General features: G+C 43.1%; 1 protein-coding gene across 1 annotated transcript in view; it reads left to right on the forward strand.

Annotated features, from left to right (window-relative positions):
* The window catches only part of CEP89 (centrosomal protein 89), a 76,762-nt gene that overhangs the window by 20,075 nt on the left and 32,962 nt on the right, over positions 1–23,725 (forward strand). The window contains exons 5-13 of the mRNA XM_087421844.1: positions 578–680; positions 6,290–6,318; positions 7,000–7,042; positions 9,348–9,566; positions 11,294–11,436; positions 17,796–17,846; positions 18,015–18,098; positions 20,084–20,187; positions 23,537–23,652. Coding sequence (XP_087277970.1) covers positions 578–680; positions 6,290–6,318; positions 7,000–7,042; positions 9,348–9,566; positions 11,294–11,436; positions 17,796–17,846; positions 18,015–18,098; positions 20,084–20,187; positions 23,537–23,652 — 892 coding nt within the window. The remainder of the gene's footprint in view (positions 1–577; positions 681–6,289; positions 6,319–6,999; positions 7,043–9,347; positions 9,567–11,293; positions 11,437–17,795; positions 17,847–18,014; positions 18,099–20,083; positions 20,188–23,536; positions 23,653–23,725) is intronic.

A 23,725-nucleotide genomic window follows, 5' to 3' on the forward strand; every position in this document is an offset into this window, starting at 1 on the left:
ACATGTCTGTAAGGGACAGCTCTGCAGCCCGGCCACCATTCATGATACATACATAGGAGATGCTCACTAACAGTGAAGGGAGGGCTCCATTCCATCAGGAAACGACATCTTCAGTGGACTCACATAGCCAGCAAACGTAACGGACCTCAGTCCCAAATTGTTGCCTGGATGAGAGTGCTCACAGGGCAGCTCAGCCGCTCTTGTCCCAAGTGGGGATGAAGAACACAGCAGCAGTACCAGGGTAGGGGTATTGGGAGCTGTGCAGAGCAGGCCAGAGGCAGCCCCTTTTCCTGTGTCGGTCCCTGGCAGGAGTGAGGAAGGAAAGCTGCCCAGCAGCATGGGTGGGATGTGAAGTTCTTGATGGCCTAGGCGTAATTTGCATGGCGTTGCCTTTACCACTGGGCAGGGGGACCTGAGGGACCTGAGGTTTCATCCAGCCCTGTCAGGTGTCGTCTCTTGTGTCTCAGAGAGGGAGACAGCAGTGGAGAAGGTATGGAATGAGACATTTGAGTCTGTTGTGAGGAAATTTGACACAGATAGCATTTATCACGTTTGTTCCTTTGTCTTTTGTGAAAAGGTTCCATTGTCACATGAGGTGGACAGTGAAGATGAGGGAAATATTTCTGAGCAAGATGGGTTTCCAGGCTCACCTCTTAGACCACAGCGTACACAAGAAAAAGGTAAAAAAAAATTTTTTTAACATAAAAGCATTTTATGGCAATAAATAATGGCTAATTTGGGGGAACATATAGCCATCGGATCTCCATCCTGTGGTTTCGTGATTATAAGTAGGAATATTCCTGAGTTTTGTTTTCACTAGTGATAATTTATTCCACCGTCAATTGCCTGGATGGTAGGTTGTCTTTAAAGTACGAGGTGCTCACTGTGAGCATTTTGTCAGCCGTCAGCTGTGAGAGGACACCTGGGGAGGAGGGTGATGGCCCGGGCTCTGCAGCTGCACACACTCTCCCCCTCGGTTCCCAGAGTCTGGTGCTGCACGGGGCTGGCGCACAGTGGGCTCCACGGAGTGAAGGCGGGAGGCATCTGTCTTGTTCACCATGCCATCTCCAGCACCTGGGGCAGGGCCGGGCCACAGTGCACTGTCACTGAAGGTTTGTCGGGTGAATGAGTGCATGGACGTGTTATAATACAGCTCTATAACTGTATGACCAGCCATCTTCGCATACTTGGTTTGGCGCAGTGAGAATTCAGCGCATTATAGCAAAGGTAGGGAACACTTTTCAGTCTCCTAAGAGGCAGCTGATGTTGAGAAGAGAGAAAGAGAGCCTGGCATACAGTGGGCACCAGTAACTGCTTCATCAGGACCCTCAGAGTTGTTTGGCCTCGGGGAGACTCTGTATAAACCACTTGACAAGGTGACTGATTGGAAAACAGAATGACAGCCTAGTAATACCTGGGCCAGAAAACACCAGTTGGTTAGGTGGCATATGTTATCCCTGTAGGGAAATCTATGTGAATATTAAATTCATGTAAAAAGTGTATCTCTTCTTTAATTATAGAAGTAATATTTTTTCACTGTAAAGAAAAAAAAAGCTGAAATGCAGAAATATATAAAGTTAAATACACATAATTATAGTCCCCTAGTTAAGTAATTTTAACAATTCAGATTGTGTATACATTAATTTGTTACCTGCCTTTTTTTTTTTATCTTACGACACATCCTGAATATCTCCCTGTGGTCATACATGTTCATCCGTTTTCTGATGTTGTGTTGCCTGCTCCCTGATGCATCATATATCAGTCAGAATCCAATCAGGAGACAGAGCACATGGTGATTTGAACAGGGGCAGTTTAATATAAAGAATTAGTAACTGTAACAGCATTGCCCACTAAGGCGTGGAGAGAAGTCTAAAGAACATAGAGGGAACGGCCGCTCCCTCTACAGTTGACATAGAGCACCCAGGGGAAGAAGCACGTTTGGAGGATCACCAAGGCCGAGAGGCAGACGTTGGAGAGGGTGCAGCCGGGGCCCCCTGGCTGGTGAAGTCATCTGAGGTGTTGTGCTCACAGAACTTGCTGGGAAGCTGCCCTCTCCAGGGAAGGCCAGGAGAAGGCACCCATGGGGAAGTGCTGCTGGCTGCCTAGAAAAGGGGAAGGAGGGAGGAAGACAGCACTGGAATGAGGAAGCCTAGCCCCTTCCTCCTCCAGCATCTCTCCAGCGCCCTCTACTGACGAGGCTTATCATTGTGCCACCTGGCAAGGTAGAAGTACTGTGACACAAGCAGGCAGTGAAGGTGGGTCTGGGGCCGAGAGGCAGTGATAACTGGCACACTTGGTGACGTGAACTTGGAGCACAGGTGGTGGGACGGAGCGCAGCTCCTGCAGTGGTTTTTGGGTTGTGGTGGGCTTTAAAAACCTCTGGGCACTTATGACAAGGGCCCTACACCCACCCCGCATCCTAATTCAGTGGCTCAAGGCTGGGGCCCAGATGTCTGTGTTTTTTTGGGGGGGCTTTTTTTTTCTTTTGGTGAAGAGGATTAGCCCTGAGCTAACATTCGTGCCAGTCTTCCTCTATTTTGTATGTGGAACACTGCCACAGCATGGCTGATGAGTGGAGTAGGTCCACGCCTGGGATCTGAACCCACAAACCCAGGCTGCTGAAGCAGAGTGTGTGGAACTTGAACCACTCGGCCATGGGGCCGGGCCCCCTAGAGGTCTGTGTTTTTAACAAGCACCTTGGAGAGTGTGATGGGGGCGATCCTTGGACAACACGTCAGAAACCCTGGCTTTCAGTGGTTTGGTTCTCGACTCATTTCCGGGTGATGAGAGGCCTGGCTAAGCTACTTAACCCACTTCTGTCATTCTGAGGGCGCCTCTCATCACATTATCATAAGGATTAAATTCCGTCACACGTGTGGAGCGCAGCGCCTTCCATAACTGCTGGCTGATCATTCTCCTCTAAAGGCTGAAGCCATTAGCTCTGCGAGCCTGATGCCCCACTCCACGCTCTAGCAACACCCCACCAAGAAAACCAGATGCTGAAGTCCTTAGACGAGGTTCCAATCCCTTGGTCAGGACTGCCGAATTCTCACTCATGGACGTCGGCCCCCTCCCTTCTTTGCTCCTGATAGTGCCCTCCCCCAACACTTTCTCTTTCTTTTCCACAGCCAAATTTGTCAAAACTCAGATCTCTGCACCCCATCTCCCTCCTCTCATCTGACAATGTCTCCTCCACCCACCCTGGTCTGGCTCTGCCTCCATTGCTCCCGGAGACCAGTGACCTGCATACAGGGGGTGGTGTATCTGGCTTGTCCGGAGCGCCCCCCACAGGTGATTGCTCCTGCTGTCTCACAGTACTCTCTCCCTGGGCTTCAGGACACCTCGCTCTTGCCGTTTCCCCCCGCTCTGGGGCCCCTCTCCATCTCCTATGCCAGCTCACCTTCTTCTGCCTGGCCATTAAATGCTGGGCTTCCCCAAGGCCCAGTCTAGGCCCTTCTCTCTACTCTTGTAAGCACTCACGCCTGCCCTCCTGCTTCCAGTACCACTTATTGTGTGTTACACCCAGGTTTCTTCTCCTGGCTCATATAGCCCCGTTTAGCCAGCTGCCTGCTATTTCATTCCATCCATTCGTTCACTCAGCCCGCAGATATATGTATACATATGGAGTGCCCACGAGGTTTTGGCACCGTGGTAACAGCCAGAGCAATCTTTCCAAAACACTCATCTGGTAGTGTCCCCGCCTGCCCCCGTGCACCCTTACACCCTTTTACCTGCATCTCTTCAGTGGCTCCCCGGCAACACCTGCCGGGCCTGCCCCTGCTGACCATTCTCCAGCCGCTCAGGTGTTCTTTTATTTCCTTGACTGCATGATGTTCTGTCCTGCCCCTGGGCCTTTGTACATGCTTTTCTCCCTCCCCACCATCTAATATCTGTTATATATGGACGTGTGAAAGGGGGTGGGACGTGGGGTTGTGTGTATGTTTGACTCTTTATTTGTTCAGAAATCTCTGAAAGAAAGCATACCCAACTGATAACCATGGTTACCTCTTGGAAGGTTTGTGGTCATGAGGCCATTTTGATTTATCTGTATTATTAGAATTTTTGACAGAAGAATGTGTTCATGTCGTGTGAATTTTCTTTCTATAAAGATTGGGATAGTATCTAGCATGGCATTTCAAATGCAGTGTGTCTGATATAGGAGACCTTTGCGGTGATTTTAATCATTTGTACCACCTGCCCCTACAGACTGTAGAAATGAGAAGGGTGAGGACTCTGGAAATCTCTTTGAGAAATGATAAATGAGAAAACAGGAAATAAAATATATACACAGAGCCAAGTGAACTGCATATATATTAAGTACCAAAGTGAACTTGGGGTGATGTAAATTCTGAGTTTAGTCGCCATCAGGTTCTTTTTCTGAAAAGTTGATGACTAAGATAAAATAGAGATCATGGGGTCCGGCCAGTGGCATAGCGGTTAAGTTTGTACGCTCTGCTTCCGTGGCCCGGGGTTTGCAGGTTCGGATCCTGGATGTGGACCTGCACACAGCTTATCAAGCCACAGTGTGGTGGTGTCCCATGTAAAGTAGAGGAAGATGGGCACAGATGCTCAGGGACAGTCTTCCTCACCAAAAAAAAATAGAGATCATTATTTATTTTCTTTGGCAAAATAGGTAAATTTCCCTTTAAAAATTTTTTATTATGGTAATTTTCAAATATGTGCAAAAGTAGGGAGAATAGTAAAATGAACTCCCGTGTACCCATCATGCACCTTCTGTCAGCATTTCTCCATTGTTCTTCATTTAGTCCCCTGCCCCGCCCCAACCTTGTTTTGAGAAGAATTTAAGGCAGACAGAAGATTCCACTAAATATGGAAGGCAGTGGATCTGATGTAGCATTGAAGGATACCAAATCAAGACTGTTGTATAAGAGTTATTGAGAATGTAAATTCTTTCTTTTTGTATCAGTTTAAACATTTGCTCATCAGAAATTTATTCAGTACCTACTGTGTGCCAGAAATGATGGAGCCATAGGCCCCTCCATTCATATTCCAGAGGCGGGGGAGGACGTGCAGGTGGTGCAGTGCAGTCTGGGTGCTGAGGCGGGCCCTGGAGGCGCGTTCAAAGACCCGGAGAGCAGTTAATGTTGTCTGCCCCTTGAAGAAGGCGGCAGAGAGAGGTTTCATTAGGCTGCCCTCAGAAGGACTGGCTAGGATTTCATCAGATGCCCATCCAGGCTGCCCCAGAACACTTGATCGAAAGCAGTTGGTTAAAAATAGTGGATCAAGATGACTTTTTGGGGGCCGGCCCGGTGGCGTAGTGGTGAAGTGCGCGTGCTCCGCTGCTAGCAGCCTGGGTTCGGATCCCAGGCATGCACCAATGCACCGCTTGTCAGGCCGTACTGTGGCGGCGTCCCATAAAACATAGAGGAAGATGGGCACAGATGTTAACCCAGGGCCAATCTTCCTCAGCAAAAAGAGGAGGATTGGCATTGTTAGCTTGGGGCTGATCTTCACTAAATAAATAAAAAAGATGACATTTTGGTCAAGAATAAGCTCTTCAGTGATGAGTTGTTCAAATATTGGTAATTGTAGTGAACCAGGAAGTAGATTTACAATCTTGTATGTATCTTTAAGCATTTTTTTTCCTGTTTTTCTGAACTGTATAGGTTTTTTTTCTATTTTTTGCACATTTGTTTCTAATTTATTTTCAGCCAGTTATTTCTGCTCTGCAAATTAATTGTGGAAAGTTAAAAGCAACCCGGATATTCAACTTTTCACCGCCACACAGGCTACAGGCAAACTGGGGCCCAAGATCACCCTCCTTATGGAGTTCCTTAATTACAAATGTGTGTTGGTCAATTGGAAATGAAGACCTGGGCGAGCTGTGTCCTCCTCTGTCTCGTCGAGGCGTTTCGCTTCAGGGACAGCTACTTTTCTGACCAAGTCGATGCTACTTCCAGGCAGGGTGGGCAGAGAGGAGGCAAGCCCTAGTGGCTTTGGGGATGGTGGGTGGGACGCATGTGGAGAGAGCGCGGGATGGGCAGTGTTGGAAAGGCGGGGCTCAGAGTCACTGTGGAGTTTGGCCTTGGTTCTGCAATCCCGTGAGCCACTGAAGGTGCTCGGGAGTGAGCGGCATGGAGAGAGGTGAGGAGCTGAGTCAGGCTCGCTGCCTGGCTCCGGGACCAGCTGGCCACGTGACCTTGCGAAGGCTGTCCCGCCTGCCCCGGGCTTTGTTTAGCTCATCTGTAGAACGTGAGTTCCTATGATTGTACTCTTCTGAGCTGTCAAAAGTTTTAAAAAGTTTTCTCTCTTTTTTTTTTTTAATCAGACGGTAAACATTCTGTTCTGAATTTAAAGGTAAGGCTAGTTTTTTAAAAACTGCTTTTCTCAATATATTTATTATTATTTCCACCATAATTTTTAAGCAACTTTTGTGCATCGTGGGGGGGAAAACTTCCCTTAAGCGTTCTTTCCCATCGAATGTTTCTTTTTGAATACTTTAAAAACATGAAGAAGCATTGCAAACATAGAAACAGTTCTGACTTAAGTGTTTAATTGTGCAATGTCATGGGAATTTAAAAATTAAACATTTCTCAGTAGAGTTAATGTATAACCTTATCTACTTTTACAGCAGAAATTAGAAACTTAATATCAGACTGATCTGTAATGGAAAAATTAACAAAAGTTCAAAGCCTTCCCTTTCCTCTAAGTTTTGGGTTGAAAAGCTAGATCTTGCATTCTTTTCTTATTCTTTTCATTCTTCTCTGCAGTCTGTGGGGTCTTTTGCATATCCTAAGGAGAAAAGACCTGGTCAGAGCTTGCTTTGTGCATCTCTGCTCAGCACCTGGAGCCATGTCACAGGCTGTTGAATGTGACCTGGTGGCCTGTCACTCCTGGGACCTGCATGTAAAGACAGTGACTGAACTCAGAGGGAAAAAGGCGGGAAGACAGCTCAGACAGGACTCGCTGCTTGTGTCAGTCCACTTGAGAAGATGCTACAACTCCTAACTCATTCCTCTCGTGTTTTTTCTTCCCTAGGATGGAAAACCACCATTATGTGAAAAACCTCCCCCCTCCCCAGGTATTTTCCTTTTGAATTGCATTATGATTGAGAAGCTTATAGTTCTATAAAATAAATCAGAATCATTGCATCTAAAATAAAGGTCACTTTGTTTCCTATCAAGGCCTTGCCTCTGTCCCATTCCTGGACTTGGGAAGAGGCAGCAATTGTTGAACCTCCACTTTTGCCTCAAGAGAGGGTCCAAACACTCAAAGACTGGGTGGTGGCTGTGTGTCCCGCGGGTGTGCTCAGATCCCTGGCGGGTGAGCGTGGAGAAGGTGGGCCTGTGGAATGGGCATGTGCAGATGAGGGCTCTGCTCAGGCGCTGGGAGCCCAGCTTGAGGTTCAGAGATGCTTTCTGGGGTACTCTCTCCTCCACAGTTTGAGGAGCTTCATAGCTTCCATGGTGGGTTAAGCCTGTCCCCCATGTGGGACTGATTTCACGTTCACCCGTTCTGTCTTGGCGTTCTGGTGCTATACTGTGGGAGATGGCTGGGCCTCCAGCTTCCGCCCACAGGCCCATTCATCCTTGTATGTGTTCTGCTACTCAGCCCATCCTTTGAACTTATGTTATTAATCGTAATGCTCATTTCCACGATTTCCATGAAGTATTGACAAGTGTTTCTCTGAGAATCTTAACTATACTCATTCCAAAATCTGGTAGTTTGTGCAGGAGCCACTCTCTCCTGTTCTTTGACTTTGGTGCTTCTCTGAACTCAGATACTTGATGGTTCTTGGTGGTGTGCCCACCTTGGTCCTTGAGAAGCCCTGGTGGTCTGCCTGGGGATGCTGTATCTGCTTACTGCAGGCTGCTCAAAGGGGGAAACCAGCCAGGCTGCCAGCATACAGCCTGTCTCCAGTGATTGATGGGGACAGGCAGGGTATGTGGCCAGCCAGGGGCTGTGGGGCCCTTCTTCCTCCTAGGTTTCTCCAGCCCCCTGGGCCTGCCCTGCCTCTCTGACCTCAGGGCCTGTGTGCTGCCTGGCAAGGGGCATGCATCTCTGCTGTCGCCTGCCTGGCCCTGGGAGGCTGAGCGCTTGCTACTCCCATCTGGTGCCTAAGTGGACACGTCATCAGTCATTTCTAGGCCACTTCATGTCCCACTACCTGCCAGGGCAGCAAGGCATGTCCCTGGAAGCACTCCCACCTTTTCTAGCTGACCTCTCCTGGCATATTTTAGGCCCCACGTTCCATCTTCAGTCTAGTCTCAACTGTTTTCTTTCTGGGATTCCTCGTGGTTCCCTCTTGTTCTCAGTGCAGTTGTGGAGTCCCTCATTTCTTAGCCTTTCCTTTCGTGTTCTAGGATAGGATATGCGTGTATCTGGGGTCGGGGGAGGCTATCTGGAGCCCCTGGCCCCCTCCCTAGCCCTCGCCTGCCCCCTGGGGCGTGGCCGGATCCGCTCTCTGGAGCCACCAGCCCTCCGCCCTTGTCTGCCTATAGAAGCTCTGCTTGGGCCCCCCCCCCCCCCCCCCCCGCCGTGGAGGCGTGCCCTAGCCGGGAGCCCATTGTCGTTCTTGTCTCCTTTGACCTCCCTGAGCACATCTCCCTGTGGAACGTTGCTCCTTGTTTTTCTGCAACCTTTCTTCTTGTTCCCTCTTAGAATCCTTTGTGGCCTCTGCTTTCTCCTCTCCCTGGGGCCCTCAGGTACTGCCCACCTGCTGCTGGCTCCTCGGCCTCTCCAGCTGAGTGCCCTCAGAGCTTTGTGCCTGTGTCCTAAGCTGAGCTTACCTCCCCACACACTTGTGCTCTGTGTCTGGCTGAGTGTCTTCCCAACCGCAGATCTTGGGGCTCATCCTTGACTTGACCCTCCCTCACTGCCCACACCCAGTCAGCCGTTGAGCCCTGTCAGATTTTAGTCCCTGAATCCTTCTCTCGTATGTCCCTTCCTCTCTGTCCCCGCTCTAGGGCTGCCCCTCAGAGCCTTCAGATGGCCTCTGTGCCTCTGGGCTGGGCCTCGTTCCAGTTCACTTTCTTTACTGCTGGCCTGAGGGATTTGTCTGAGATTAGAGCCTCTTCATGTTTACACCTCTGCCTAAAAGCCCTTCTGGCTCCTGGTGGCCTGCAGGATAAAACTTCACTCTGCGTGTTATGATATGCAGGGGCCTCCCCGCTGTCACTTCTCCTCCTGTCGCCCCCTGGACTCTCATCGGACAGCTCACTCTGTTCTGTACAGGCCACTGTCTTTCCAGGGACCGAAGAACGTGGCATGAGGCCTGACATGAAGTAGTTGCTCACATGGTTTTTCAAATAAAGTCTCGTATAGTTTTGATGTAAAATTGTAAATGTCAATTAATACTTTAAAGCTTTCTCCCTATATCTTTTCAGATGTAACTGGTAGAAAACGTCAAAGATGTATAGAAATAACCAAAGAAAAGCTTGAGGAATTAAAAGAAGAAAATTTGCATCTAAACAATGCAAATCAAACCCTTACTCTTGAACTTAACATAATAAAACAAGCAATGAAAGAACTACAATTAAAACTTAAGAAAATGGAAAAAGAAAAAGGAAAGCTGAAAGAGGCTGAGAAAGCATCCTCTCAGGAAGGTGGGGACAGCTGCACAGTTCTTTTCTTAAAGGAACAGACTTCACTCATTTTCTTATTTATTTTGAGAGTTAATATTTTATGTTGTAATATTTGTTAATATTAATGTTGATATTTTGTATTATAATATTTAAGCTTCTTTCATTATATCCTTAAACTTGACATTTGATTTCATGTGCTATATCATTATTATTGTTATGCTAAAGAAATTCCAGTACTTTTTCTGGAACTTGATGCTTAGCAAAGTAACTTACATATATTTCATGTAGTTTTTATCCCTATGAGCAACATATAAAAGTGCCTCTTTCACCCCATACTTACCAATGATGAGGATTATATTTTCTTTGCTAATTTGATAGGGGAAAAAAGGAATCCCATTTTAATTTGTATTTCTCTTATTATTGATGAACTTGAATATTTTTTTCATATCTTTGCAGGTTTTTTCTCTTTTATAGATTTTCCCACTTTAAATTGAGATACTTGGCTTTTTCTTATTGATTTGTAGGAGTTCTTTACATATTAAGGATTTTAGCCCTTGTCATGTATGTAATATTTTCTCAGTGTGTTGATAATTCAACTAAATCTATAGGATGTTTTTCTTTCATGACTTACGCCCTGGGTGTCAAGTCCTTTGTACCTCTAAGGTTATATAAATATTCACTAATGTTTTCTCTCTACATTTATCTATTTGTATAAGACTAATATTATGGCCTTAACAAAGGTGATGTAGTTTTCTTCATATAGACCCTGCATATTTCTTATCTTAGGCACATTTATATCTAGATACTTTATATTATTTGTGCTGTTGCTTTATGGGATCAATTTTGTTATGTTTTCTAATAGGACTTTGCTATTATGTGGGAAGTTATTAGTTCTAATAATTTTTTCATTTACTGGGTATGGTTTGCAAGGCAAATATTTATATATTATTGGAAACAATGACTTTTCCTTTTGTAGGGGAGGAAGACATTTCCTCTACCCACTCTAGGTCCTCTGGCTGGGCTATGAATTAAATTGACATGAGACAGAATAACAAGAGAAAATCAAACAAGACTTTATAACATGTATACATGGGAAAGACCCAGGAGAAACTGGGTAACTCGCCAAAATGGCAGAAGCTCTCACCTTATATACCGTCTTCAGCTGAGGACAAAGGAGGATATTGGGGGTGAGGGGAGTCAGTTATGGGAGATTACCAGAAAAGCACAGTAAAAAGAGTAAGGTTATTATGCAGATTTAAGTCCTCGCCTTGCACATTGATAAGAGTTTCTAGAGATAAGGTCATCCTCCCTCTCCCTGGTACAGAGAGGGAGATACCTTTACAAATGGAGATTTCCCTTACAAATGTAAATCTCTCTTACAAAGGATAACTTCTATTTTTATTTGGTTTTCAGAGCTTTTCCTGTGTCTGTAGTTTTTAAAAGTAACCAGCCCAAAATAATCCTCATGCCAGAGGCAGATTTTGGGGTGGCCAATTCTGATCCCCCACACTTTCCAATCTAAAATTTTTGTTTTACCTTAATTATACATGCAAAAACTTCCAAAACAGTGTTGACGATTCAATGTTAAAAAATTTAATAACTTTTATTCATTTATACCTATATATCTGTCATTCACTGCCTCTGTGAGCCTAAAAGGGAAAAAAAGGGCAGATGATTAGCACTTTATATAAAATCTTAATCAATTTGATACAAGTTCTTATAGTATAATATTAATTTTTTTCCAGTAGTTGCTGTGCCTGAATTACTTTATCTAAGAAAACAAGCTCAAGATCTGGTGGATGAAAATGATGGGTTGAAAATGACTGTCCATCGTTTGAATGTAGAACTGAGTAGATATCAAACAAAGTTCAGGCCTTTATCCAAGGAAGAGGTAATGTTTCCAATTAAGAAAAATCAGTTTTCAGATGTTTTAAGCTTTTCTGTTGAATTGATTTCCAATCCTGAGGGGGTTCATATTTATTGTAATTTGGTATAAAACAGATACGTACAAAGCACAGTCTTTCTTGGGACCTTGCTGTTTTCTTCTCTCCCTCCCTCCCTCTTTGCCCCCCTCCCTCCCTTCCTTCCTTCCCTCCTTTCTCATAACAGGCAATAAAGGCTCTTTGTAAAAATATTGGGATAGTACAGAAGTTTATATAAAGTAAAAGATGAAAATCCATGTCAGCTGCTCCATTCTCAGTCCTGTTCCTCAAGTTTACAGCTGTGGTTTGTCAGTGCACAAATTTTAAAAAGAAAGCAGACTAGTTTTTATGGGCCCCCAAATCACCTAGCTCTGATGGCCAATGGAGCTTGTATTCATGAGTCCCACACAGGACTACAGCAAACAAAGAAGCAGTTTTTAAACGGGCACAGGAACACACCCAGCCCCCACCCCGCCAAGGCTGAACACCTGTGCTCAGCACAGGGAGCAGACAAAAACGACCATCTCCCACTTTTTCCCTGGAAGGAGTTTAACTATGTACTTTCCCAGCTGCTGCCTGCGAGTCTGGCTTCTAATCAGCCTGCATCTAGGTGCTGACTGCAGTCCCCCTCGTTGGGACACTGGTGGGTCCTGGTACACCCTCAACTACCGGGAGCCACTGAGCACAAGGACAGTGGCTGGGACGGTCACAGAGGTTTGAGGGGTAGCCAGGAGCTTGGGCCCGGCTGATTGATGAGATTCACCTCCTGTAAGAGACCATTCTGCCAAGACCGGGAGAGGTGGCTGTTTCATCTAATGCTCAGAAACCAACACACAGGGTCAAGGAAAATGAAGAAAAAGGAGAGTGTATTCCGAACAAAAGAACAAAATAAATCTCCAGAAGCCAGTCTGAATGAAATGGAGATAAGTGATTTACTCAATAAAGTAAGCTTAATAGAGAGTTCACAATAGCAGTCATAGAGATGTTCCCCAAGGTCAGGAAAGCAGTGCATGAACAAGTGAGAATTTCAACAAAGAGGCAGAAAATATTAAAAAGTACCCAGCAGAAATCACCAAGTTGAAGAATGCAATAACTGAACTGAAAAATTCAATAGAGGGGTTCCACAGCAGGCTGGAGCAGGTGGAAGAAGGGATCAGTGAGCTCAAAGACAGGGCAGTGGAGTTTATCCAGTCAGAGGAGCAAAAGAAGCAGGGAATGAGAAAGAGCAAAGAGAGCCTAGGGGATTTGTGGAGCAACGTCAGGTAGACTAATACACGCATCATAGAGGTCTCAGAAGGAGAAGCGAGAAAGGGACAGAACGCTTATTCAAAGAAATAATGGCTGAAAACTTCCCTAACCTAGGGAAAGAACATTCAGATCCAGGAATTTTGAAGAGACCCACACCAGACGCATTACCGTTGAACTGTCAACAGTTAAAAACAGGAGAGAATCTTAAAAGCAGCAAGGGAAACAAAATTTTTTACATATAAGGGAACTCCCGTAAGACTGTAAGTGGATTTTTCAGCAGAAACTTTGCAGGCCACAAGGGAGTAGGATGATATATTTAAAGTGCTGAGAGAAAAAAATCTGCCAACCAAGAATACTTTACCTAGTAAAGTTGTCCTTCAGAATTGAAAGAGAGAAAAAGTGTTTCCCAGACAAACAAAACCTGAAGGAGTTCATCACTAGCAGACTGGCCTTACAAGAAATGTTAAGGGAAGTTCTTCAAGCTGAAAAGAAAGAGCACTAATTAGTAACAAAATCATATGAAAGTATAAAACTCACTTCTAAAGGTAAATATATAATTAAATTCAACATACTCCAATATTGTAATGGTGGCAGGTAAATCACTTATAACTCTAGTATGAAGGTTGAAGATAAAAGCATTCAAAATAACTGCAATAATTGGTTAATGGATATACAGTATAAAAAGATGTAAGTTGTGACATCAAAAACAAATATGTGTGGGGGTGTAAAAATGTAGAGCTTTTGTATGTGCTCAGAGTTAAGTTGTTATCAGCTTAAAATAGACCAATATAACTAGAAGATATTTTATGTAACCTTCGTGGTAATTACAAAGCAAAAACCTATAGTAGATAACGCAAAAGAGAAAGAGAAAGAAATCAAAGCACACCACTACAGCAAATCATCAAATCACAGAGGAAGAGAGTAAGAGAAGAGGAAAGGAACAAAGGGAGTATAAAACAGCCAGCAAACGAACAAAGTGGCGATAATGTGTCCATACCTATGAATAATTACTTTAAATGAAGGGGCTAAATTCTTCAGTCAAAAGACGGAGTGGCAGAATGGGTAAAAAAACAAGACCCAACTATATGCTGCCTACAGAAGATTCACTTCAGCTGTAAGGACACACAAAGACCGAAAGTGAGGGGATGGGAAAAGATATTCCATGCACATGGAAGCCAAAAGAAAGCAGGGGTAGCTATACTTATATCAGACAAAATAGACTTTAAGCCAAAACTGTAATGAGAAACAAAGAAGGTTATTATATAATGATTAAAGAGTCAGTTCATCAAAAGAATATAACAATTGTAAACATTTATGCACCCAGCATCAGAGCACCTGAATATAAAAAGCAAATATTAACTGAAGAGAGAAATAGACAGCAATAATAGTAGGGGACTTTAGTACCCCACTTTCAACAATAGATAGATCATCCAGACAGAAAATCAATAAGGAGCTATTGGACTTAAACTACATGTTAGAGCAGATGGACCTAACAGATATATACAGAACTTTCCATCCAACAGCAGCAGAATACACTTTGTTCTCAAGTAAACAGGGAACAGTCTCCAGGATAGATCATATGTTAGGCCACAAAACGAGTCTTAATAAATTTAAGAAGATTGGAATCATATCAAGCATCTTTTCTGACCACAATGTATAAAACTAGAAATCAATTGCAAGAAGAAAACTGGAAAATTCACAGATATATGGAGATTGAACAATATGCTACTGAACAGCCAGGGTCAAGGAAGAAATCAAAAGAGAAATCAAAAAATACTTTGATACAAATGAAAAATGGAAGCACGACATACCAAAAGTTACGGGATGCAGCAAGAGCAGTTCTAAGAGGGAAGTTTATAGCAATAAACAACCAACATTAAGAAAAAAGGAAAATCTCAAGCAACCTAAGTTTATACCTCAAGGAACTATAAAAAGAAGCACTTTGGAAGTAAGCCCAAAGTTAGTAGAAGGAATAAAATAAAAATCAGAGTGGAAATAAATGAAATGAAAAAGGCAATAGAATACATCAATGAAACTAAGAATTGGTTTTTTGAAAAGATAAAATTAACCAACCTTTAGCTAGACTAAGAAAAAAAAAAGACTCGATAAAATTAGAGATGAAAGAGGAGACGCTACAAGAAGACAAAAATACTAAGGATCATAAGAAACTACTGTGAACAATCATAAGCCAAAAAATTAGATAACCTAGAAGAAATGGATAAATTTCTAGAAACCTACAACCTACCAAGACTGAATCGTAAAGAAATAGAAAATCTGAACAGAGCAGTTACTAGTAAGGAGATTGAATCAGTAATCAAAAACCTACTAACGAAGAAAAGTCCAAGACCAGATGGCTTCACTGGTGAGTTCTGCCAAACATTTTAATCTTTCTCAAATTCTTCAAAAAAATTGAAGAGAAGGAACACTTCCAAACTCATTTTACAAAACCAGCGTTACCCTGATGCCAAAGCCAGACAAGAACACTACAAGAAAAGAAAATTACAGTCCAATATCCCTGATGAACAGAGATGCAAAAATCCTTAACAAAATATTAGCAGACTGAATTCAACAGTACAGTAAAAGGATCATACACCACAATCAAGTGTGATTTATTCCTGGGATGCAAGAATGGTTCAACATATGCAAATCAGTCAATGTGATACACCACATTAAATGAAGAATAAAAATCATATGATCATCTCAGTAGATGCAGAAAAAGCATTTGACAACATTCAGCATCCTTTCATGATAAAAACTCAATGGGGTATAGCAGGAACATATGTCAACATAACAAAAGCCATATATGACAAGCTCACAGCTGACATCATACTCAACAGTGAAAAGGTGAAAGCTTCTCCTCTAAAATCAGAAATAAGACAAGGATGCCCATTCTCACCATTTTATTCAACATAGTACTGGAAGTCCTAGCCAGAGCAGTTAGGCAAGAAAAAGATGTAAAAGGCATGCAAATCGGAAAGGAAGAAGTAAAATTATCTCTGTTTGCTGATGACATGATATTACATTATAGAAAACCCTAAAGACTCCACCAAAAAACCGTTAGAACTAATAAACAAATTCAGTAAAGTTGCAGGATACAAAATCAATATACAAAAATAAGTTGTGTTTCTATATGCTAACAACAGACTATTGGAAAGAGATATTAAGAAAACAATCCCATTTACAATAGCATCAAAAAGAATAAAATACTTAGGAATAAATTTAACTAAAGAGATGAAAGATCTGTATATGGAAAACTATCAAACATTGATGAAAGAAATTGAAGACACAAATAAATGGAAAGATATTCCATTTGTCATGGATTGGAAGAATTAATATTGTTAAAATGTCCATACTACCCAAAGTGATCTACAGATTCAGTGCAATCCCTAACAAAATCCCAATGGCATTTTTAACAGAAATAGATAAAACAATCCTAAAATACATATGGAATCACAAAAGACCCTGACTAGCCAAAGCAATCTTGAGAAAATGCAAAACTGGAGGCATCACACCTGCTGATTTCAAACTGTATTACAAAGCTACAGTAATCAAAACAGTATGGTATTGGCATAAAAACAGACACATAGATCAGTGGAACAGAGTAGAGAGCCAAGAAATAAACCCATGTATATATGGTCAATTTATTTTTGATAAAGGAGCCAAGAATATACAATGGAGAGAGGAGAGTCTCTTCAATAACCCATGTTGGGAAAATTGGATATCCTCATGCAGAAGAATTAAACTGAACCCCTGTCTTACACCATAGACAAAAATCAACTCAAAATGGATTAGGAACTTGAACATAAGACCTGAAACCATAAAACTCTTTGACATTGGCCTTGGCAATGATTCTTTGGATTTGACACCAAAAGCAAAGGCAACAAAAGCAAAAATAAACAAATGGGACTACACCAAAATAAAAATCTTCTACACAGCAAAGTTAACTATGAACAAAATGGAAAGGCACCCTATGAAATGGGAGAGAATATTTGCAAACCACATATCTGATGATATCCAAAATATACAAGGAACTCATACAACTCAATAGCACAAAAACAAATAACCCAATTTTAAAATTGGGCAAAGGACCTGAGTAGACTTTTTTCCAAAGAAGACATATAAATGGCCAACCACGTACATGAAAAGGAGCTTAGCATTACTAATCATCAGGGAAATGCAAATCAAAACCACAGAGAGAGTTTATTATCAAAAAGACAAACAAATGCTGGTGAGGATATGGAGAAAAGGGAACCCTTGTGCATTGCAGGTGAGAATATGAATTGGTTCAGCTACTATGGAAAACAGTATGGTAGTTCCTCAGGAAATTAAAAGTAGAACTACCATATGATTTAGCAATCCCACTTCTGAAGGAACTGAAATCACTATCTCGAAAAGATGTCTGTACTGCCCTGTTCATTGCAGCATTACTCACATTACCTAATGTATGGGAGCAACCTATGTGTCCATTGACCAATGAATGAATAAAGAAAATGTGAGATATATATGATTTATGATATATAAATGATTTATGATATATGTGTATAGATGATTTGCATTTATATTATATATGTATATACAAAATGGGATATTATTCAGCCTTTAAAAATAAGGTAATCCTGCCATTTGTGACAACATGGATGAAGCTGGAGGGTGTTATACTTGGTGAAATAAGGCAGACAAAGCAAGACAAATACTGAATAGTATTACTTCAGTGGAACCTAAAAAAAAAAAGTTAAACTCATAGAAAATGGGCAAAAAGAGGCAAAATTTGAAGATAATCTGTAGATTAGAATATAGTATTGTATCGATGATTTCTTGATTTTCATGTTAGTACTATGGTTAAGTAAATGAATGTTTTTGTTTCTAGGAAATATATACTGAAGTATTTAGAAGAAAAAGGGCATAATATCTGCAAATTACTCAAACATTTCAGAAGAAATTTTTCTCATATGTATACAAACATGCATATATACATACATATAGATGCATAGATTGCATCGTCTAGATTAGGAATATCTATGGCTTGAAATTTCAGAGGAAGTGTAGTTTCATTTGTCTTCACTATTTGTTTTGTTCTTAGAGTTTAAATATTGAAGGCCTCCCGTCAAAGGGCCCTGCACCGCCCTGGTTGGTAAGTGAAAGTTGTGTAATTTCAGGCCCATGTTTTCTGGGCTATATTTGAATAGCTAATAAAAACTATTCCAAATTAAGTGTATTTTATTACCTTTTAAAAAATTTGCTGATTGTGTTTAGGTGTAAGAAATAAATATATTAACCTTTTTTATTCCATTATGTTCAGTTGGATATAAAGTACCTGTCACCCTTGTTGCTGGCTTATGAAGACAGAATGAAAGAGAAGGACGAGCTCAATGCCTCCTTCCAGGTAGGCTGGCAAATCTCTCAGGAGAGAAAAGGTTTATAAAAAATAAGGTAGGCTGGCAAATCTCTCAGGAGAGAAAAGGTTTATAAAAAATAAGACCGATTCAAACTTGGAAGAAACATTTTGAAGGTAGGTATGTGCAACACCTAGTAGGTACTTAAATGTTTGTCAAAGGAAGGGGGGGGCCAGGGTGGACAAAGGAAGGCGGAAAGAAGGCAGAAGGTAGGCAGGGGAGTGGGTGATGAGTGGGGCAGGGGACGTGGGCAGGGATAGATGGGGGAGGGATGAGGATCGGGGCAGTGCTGCATTGGAAACCATGGTTTCCCAGACAGGCAGCCCCGCGTGGGCTGGGATCTTGGGGTGCAGAGAAGGCCGCAGTGGGAGGCGCCTTTCCTGGTGCTCTGTAGCTGCAAACACTGTTAGAAGGGACATTTGGGCAGACAGGGGAAGGTAGCAGGACAGGGATGTTCTAGGCAGAATTCTAGGAATTCTAGGAAGAGCTAACCTCTGGGAAGTCCAATTATGGAGCTGTTGGAAGCAGTGAGGTTTTTATTCATTTCTGCCTTGTTCAGCTCTGTTTCATGGGAATGGCTCCTGGCAGTAGAGCTCATTATAATTATACAGGAGACCAAGGCTGTGCGGGTGTTGAAGACAAGTCCCATGCCCTTCCATGCTGCATACCTCTGTTCCTCATTTAATTGGCCAAAGAGATCTCTGAAATTGGAAGGATCCAGAGAGAGAAGTGTTGGTTTTCTGCGATCCCAGAAGAGTCACCCAGCCTGTTCTTGTTATCATGTTCCATGTCCATGGCCCGTGTAATGCAGTTTTGAACCTTTTCTCTAGACTTCCTGTCAGACACTTAATTTTTTAAGAGAGTGAATTAATCTTATACGAATTGATGAAATATCAATCCAAATAATTAATAAAATTACTAATTTGGTGCTCCTTCTAAAACAGGGGTCAGGAAACATTTTCTGTAAAAGGCAACTTAGGAAATATTTTAGGCTTTGCAGGCCATGCAGTCTCTGCTATTGTGGCAGGAAAGCAGCCAGAGACAAGGTGGAAATAAATGGGCATGGCCGAGTCCCCATAAAACTCTGTTTGCAAAACAGGCGGCTGGCCTGCACGCTTGAGTTTGCCTGACCCCTCTTCTAAAGAGCCAGTGGACTGCCAGCAAGTGGGGAGTGTGCCTGGGCAGAAAGGTGAGGAAGAGTCACTTGGCATTGTTGCTTTGCGTTAAGCAGGTGTAAGCATAAATGTCTGATAGCTGGGGGAAGAATATTTAGAAGCATCCCAGAATAAATATTGGCACCTGAGATTCTCACCGAAGGTCACCACTAGACACTGAAGCTGGCCACGGGCTGCTGAGAAAGGCCTGATGGAGGAGGCCCAGCAGAAAGGCCACCAACAGTGTTAGGAGACGAACACTGAGCCTGGCCCACCGGCTGCTGATGGTGAGGCTGTCCTGACTGACGACTTTCAGTGAGAGGCTTCCTCGTGCTTGTAACAGGGCAAAATTAAGACTCCATCCCCACACTAACTAACCCCTTTCCCACCAAAATGGGCTTTAATTAGGATGAGAAGTTCTTATTTTTATCTAAGAAGCTCCAATTTATCCTCCATAGTCTTTAAACAAAGGAAAAATTACAGTGTTAATGGGCATCTCGGCTTTTTTTATCTCCCTTTTTATCTTGTCAAGTATTGGCAGTTAGAGAAAAATGTTATCAGATTGGGAGTTGAATATTTAAAACCCGAGGTCCCTTGTGCCTTGTCCTCAGCGTGCAGTTGTCTCGGGTGTTTTCCCCGCAGACGGTGAGCTCTTTGCGGGCAGGCGCTCGGTGCTGGAACCGCGTTCCAGGCTGCTGTTACTGTGTGGCTTCGCTGAAAAGCTGTCGACGTGTGGTTTCAGCCACAGCAGCAGCACTAGAGCTAAGAGCTGGAGATATGTGTGTATGTGTGTGTTACAATTTGCATAAATTTTATTTCAGGAGGAAATGAGAATGTTTAGGATGCGAGTCCAAGAAGTGGTGAAGGAAAATGAAGAATTGCACCAGGAGTTAAATAAGAGTAGTCCTGTTACCAGAGAGGAATGGCAAGTGGTGTTGCGTTTCTGGTATTCTACTAATGCAAAACAGTCGTCATAGGAGTAAACGCGACTACATCAGCAATGCAGTTTCTTTTTTAGACTAAAATATTTAGAGCCTAAGAAATTAATAAGGTACAATGAAATCCGAGTAATTTATTCTAAACTTGTACTTTAAAGATTACTTTAAAAATTCCAAATAGGTTTTTAAACCTGAAATATATTTGCTGTCCCCATTCTTATTTTCTGAGGTTGTCTTTTTCTAGGGTGTTTTTCCCCCCCAAACCTGTCAAATCACATCCTTTCTTGGACCCCTCTGATGGCTCCCAGGGCTTCAGCACAGAAAGTCTGGGTTAATGCCCCTCCCCTTCTATGCAGACCTTCTGTTCTTTGACAGCTGAGTGTTGCCTGACTTCCGTCCTGGTGCTCGTGCTGCTTCCCCTGGAATGCCCCTTCTGCACATCCCTTAGGGCCCTGCTCAGATGGCACCGGTCAGTAGCTCTCCCTGAGTTAATTGCTCCCTTCCCTCAGTTTCTGACGTAGCCCTAAACTCGCCCTGTCCTGGTACCTGCCACACCGTGCCTGCCTGTGTGTCTCCACGTCTCTCTCCCTCTTCTCCTCTGTGAGCTGCTCAAGGGCAGGGCCACATCCTGTTCCTCCAGCACGGCAGCAACAAATGCCTATTCAGTGAATTCGAGAAAGTAAATGTCTTCGAAAGTCTAAAGGCAACATCCAGGCAAGACTAAGAAAGCAAAAACTATTCAGATATATCTTTTTCACCTTGGGTAGGTATGTTATATTTAGTATTTTTTAAATGGCTTAACATCACTGACAAAAATGAAATATTTTCCATATGTGACGTCCAGAACTTTGGAATCAGGTCAATAGCATTCTTACCAGCGGGTCCGTTCTCTCTGATTTTGTGGTCACCCATGTGTTAGTTGAGACTGGCTGGGCAGCAGCTGGATCTTGGTGCACTGCAGCTCCCCTCCTGAACTTGGATTTCCTTCTGTCGGGGTTCCTAGTGTGTCTCCCCTCAAACCCTCCTTGAATAGCGCCCTGGAAAGCAGGTCAGTTACACTCGGCCTCATGTGCCTCCAGGAGCCCTCGTGAGAACCTGGACCCTCAGATGCTTTCTCTAACCTTGTGTGTAGCTGCAGGTCAAACCTGTTTACTTTTCCTTAAAATAAAAGTAAGCAAATAAAATGAAGGGAGGAAAGACAAATCCACGTGCCCACAGCGCTCCCCAATCCTGTGTTAATTGGGGTTTGAAATCCGCTCCCTGCTCTAGTGTGGTGGCCTGTGCTGCGGGGGGCGCGGTTAGGTCTGAGCAGTGTCTGTGGAGGCCGCTGGCCGGCCTGCCCCTTCTCTGCATTCACTGTCCTCCAGCTGGGGCAGGGTGGGGCTCTGGAGCATCACACTCCACAGGCAGATCTCCCACCCCTGAAGCCCCTCACAGTTATGCCCTCCCCTGTGCCTCCCTGGCAGCTGCTCCCTGTCCCTGCACAGGTGTGAGGCACAGTAGCTCCCTGTCACATACTCGGGCACACCGACTCCCTGGTTCAGTAGAAACGTCCTCCTGAGTTTCAGGAGAATAATTTTTCAATGAACTTCTGGGCTGCAACTAAACTCTCTACATTTCTTTTCCTAACTTCCCCTGACCAGCTGGGTGACCTCAGGCTTAATGGACCTCAGTTTCTTTACCTATAAAATGGGAGGGAGTGTTAAACTAAATCTGAGGTTTTTCAATGTTTTTTGCAAATGGAGGATCCTTTTCATTTCAAGAAGGAAGGGAGGGGGAAAAGGGAAGGAAGGAAGGAGGTAGGGAAAGAAGGAAGGAAAAAGTAAGGGAAGGAGGAAGGAAGGAAGGAAGTCAGTCTTATAAGAAAGTCCAAAAAGTAAAACAGACCGCAGTGGGGCTGCTCTGCTTGAGGCAGGAGTAAGGAGGCTGGAGCTGACCAGCCTGGGTGAGCTCCCCTCCCTGTATGGGTCGGGGTAGCTGTCGGGATGCCGCCAGGGTGCCAGGGAGCTAGTGCACAGCCAGTGGAGTGAAGTAATTGCTGTAGTTTGACTCCTGTCATCTTTTTTTCCAGTTTTATTGAGATATAATTAACATACAGCACTGTATAAGTTTAGGGTTATAGCATAATGATTTGACTCACATATATTGTGAAATGATTACCACAATAAGTTAACATCTGTCACCTCATATAGATACCAAAAAATATATATATGTATTTTTTCCTTGTGATCAGAACCCTTAGGATCTACTCTCTTAAGCCCTTTCAAATCCACCATACAACAGTGCTAGCTGTAGTCCTCACGGTGTACATTACATCCTAAGTGCTTGCTTACCTTGTAACTGGCAGTTTGTGTCTTTCGACCACCTTCATCCAGTTCCCCTCCCCATACCCTTCCACCTCTGGTAACCACAAAGTGATCTTTCTCTGTGAATTTGGTTGGGTTTTCTTAGATTTCACATATAAATGAGATCATACAGTATTTGTCTTTCTCTGTCTGGCTTATTTCACTCAGCATTATGCCCTCAAGGTCCATGCATGTTGTCGAAAGGGTACTTTCATCTTTTTCCTCTCCTTCTTCTGTGTCATTTTTTGAGTTTAAAGTGGAAAATTTAAACTGGTAAAATTTAATTTACCAGTTAAAAACCAGTAAAATTTAATTTACTGGTTTACAGTGAACTTTAGGTGGCAAACATCTAACCAGGCCATTTCTAAGGTCCCCTCAGCTCACTCTAGTTGGAATTTGCCATCATGAAGGTTGAGCTGGGCTGGGACTTACTTTGAACCGTCTGTAAGGAAAGGGTCTGCTCGTGTGAAATTAAGGCTGGGGACTCTCAGGACAGTTTAAGAAATCATTCAAAAGCTTCTAACAAAGTCATTGTTTTTTGACAAATATGCTACTGATTACAAGGGAGTATTTTTTAAATAAAATGGAAACTTTCTAAATTCTTTAAAAATATTTCATGCTGGCTTCAAAACAATCCACTGGGTGTGGGGATTGGAGGTTTCTATAGATGACCCAAGACTGGCCATCTGGTAATTGCTCAGGCTGGGTGTTGTGTACTTGGAGTTCATTCTCCTCTTCTCTCTGCTTTTGTATATGTTTGAAATTTTACATTTTAAAAAGTTACTGAAGCAGTACATAATTCAACCTCATGACTCTCCTTTCCCCCAACTTAATGCAAATGGCAGGATTTGTGTTAATAACATATTTAGCATTGAAACATATCCAGATGTTCATTTCCTACCACACATCAGTTGCGTTCTCTGAGACTCCGGAGTCTCTGTAATCATTCAGTACCTGAATGGCGGTATTTAATTCTGTAAATCCATTGTAGGCATCAGCTTCAGACTCAAGCAGAACTGGTTTTAGAGGAAAACAAGTTGTTGATAGAGCAGTTGGAGATTCAGCAAAGAAAAGCCAAGGACGCCCACCAGGAGCGTCTGCAGGAAGGTGAGTGGTCTTCCTGTGAATGATGGCGGTGCTGCGATGTTGCTGTTGTGTCATTTTACACTAGCCCCCTCCT

The sequence above is a fragment of the Ceratotherium simum genome, chromosome 33, assembly GCF_057802395.1.
Source record: "Ceratotherium simum simum isolate JZ-2026a chromosome 33, ASM5780239v1, whole genome shotgun sequence".
In the NCBI taxonomy this organism is placed as follows: domain Eukaryota; kingdom Metazoa; phylum Chordata; class Mammalia; order Perissodactyla; family Rhinocerotidae; genus Ceratotherium; species Ceratotherium simum.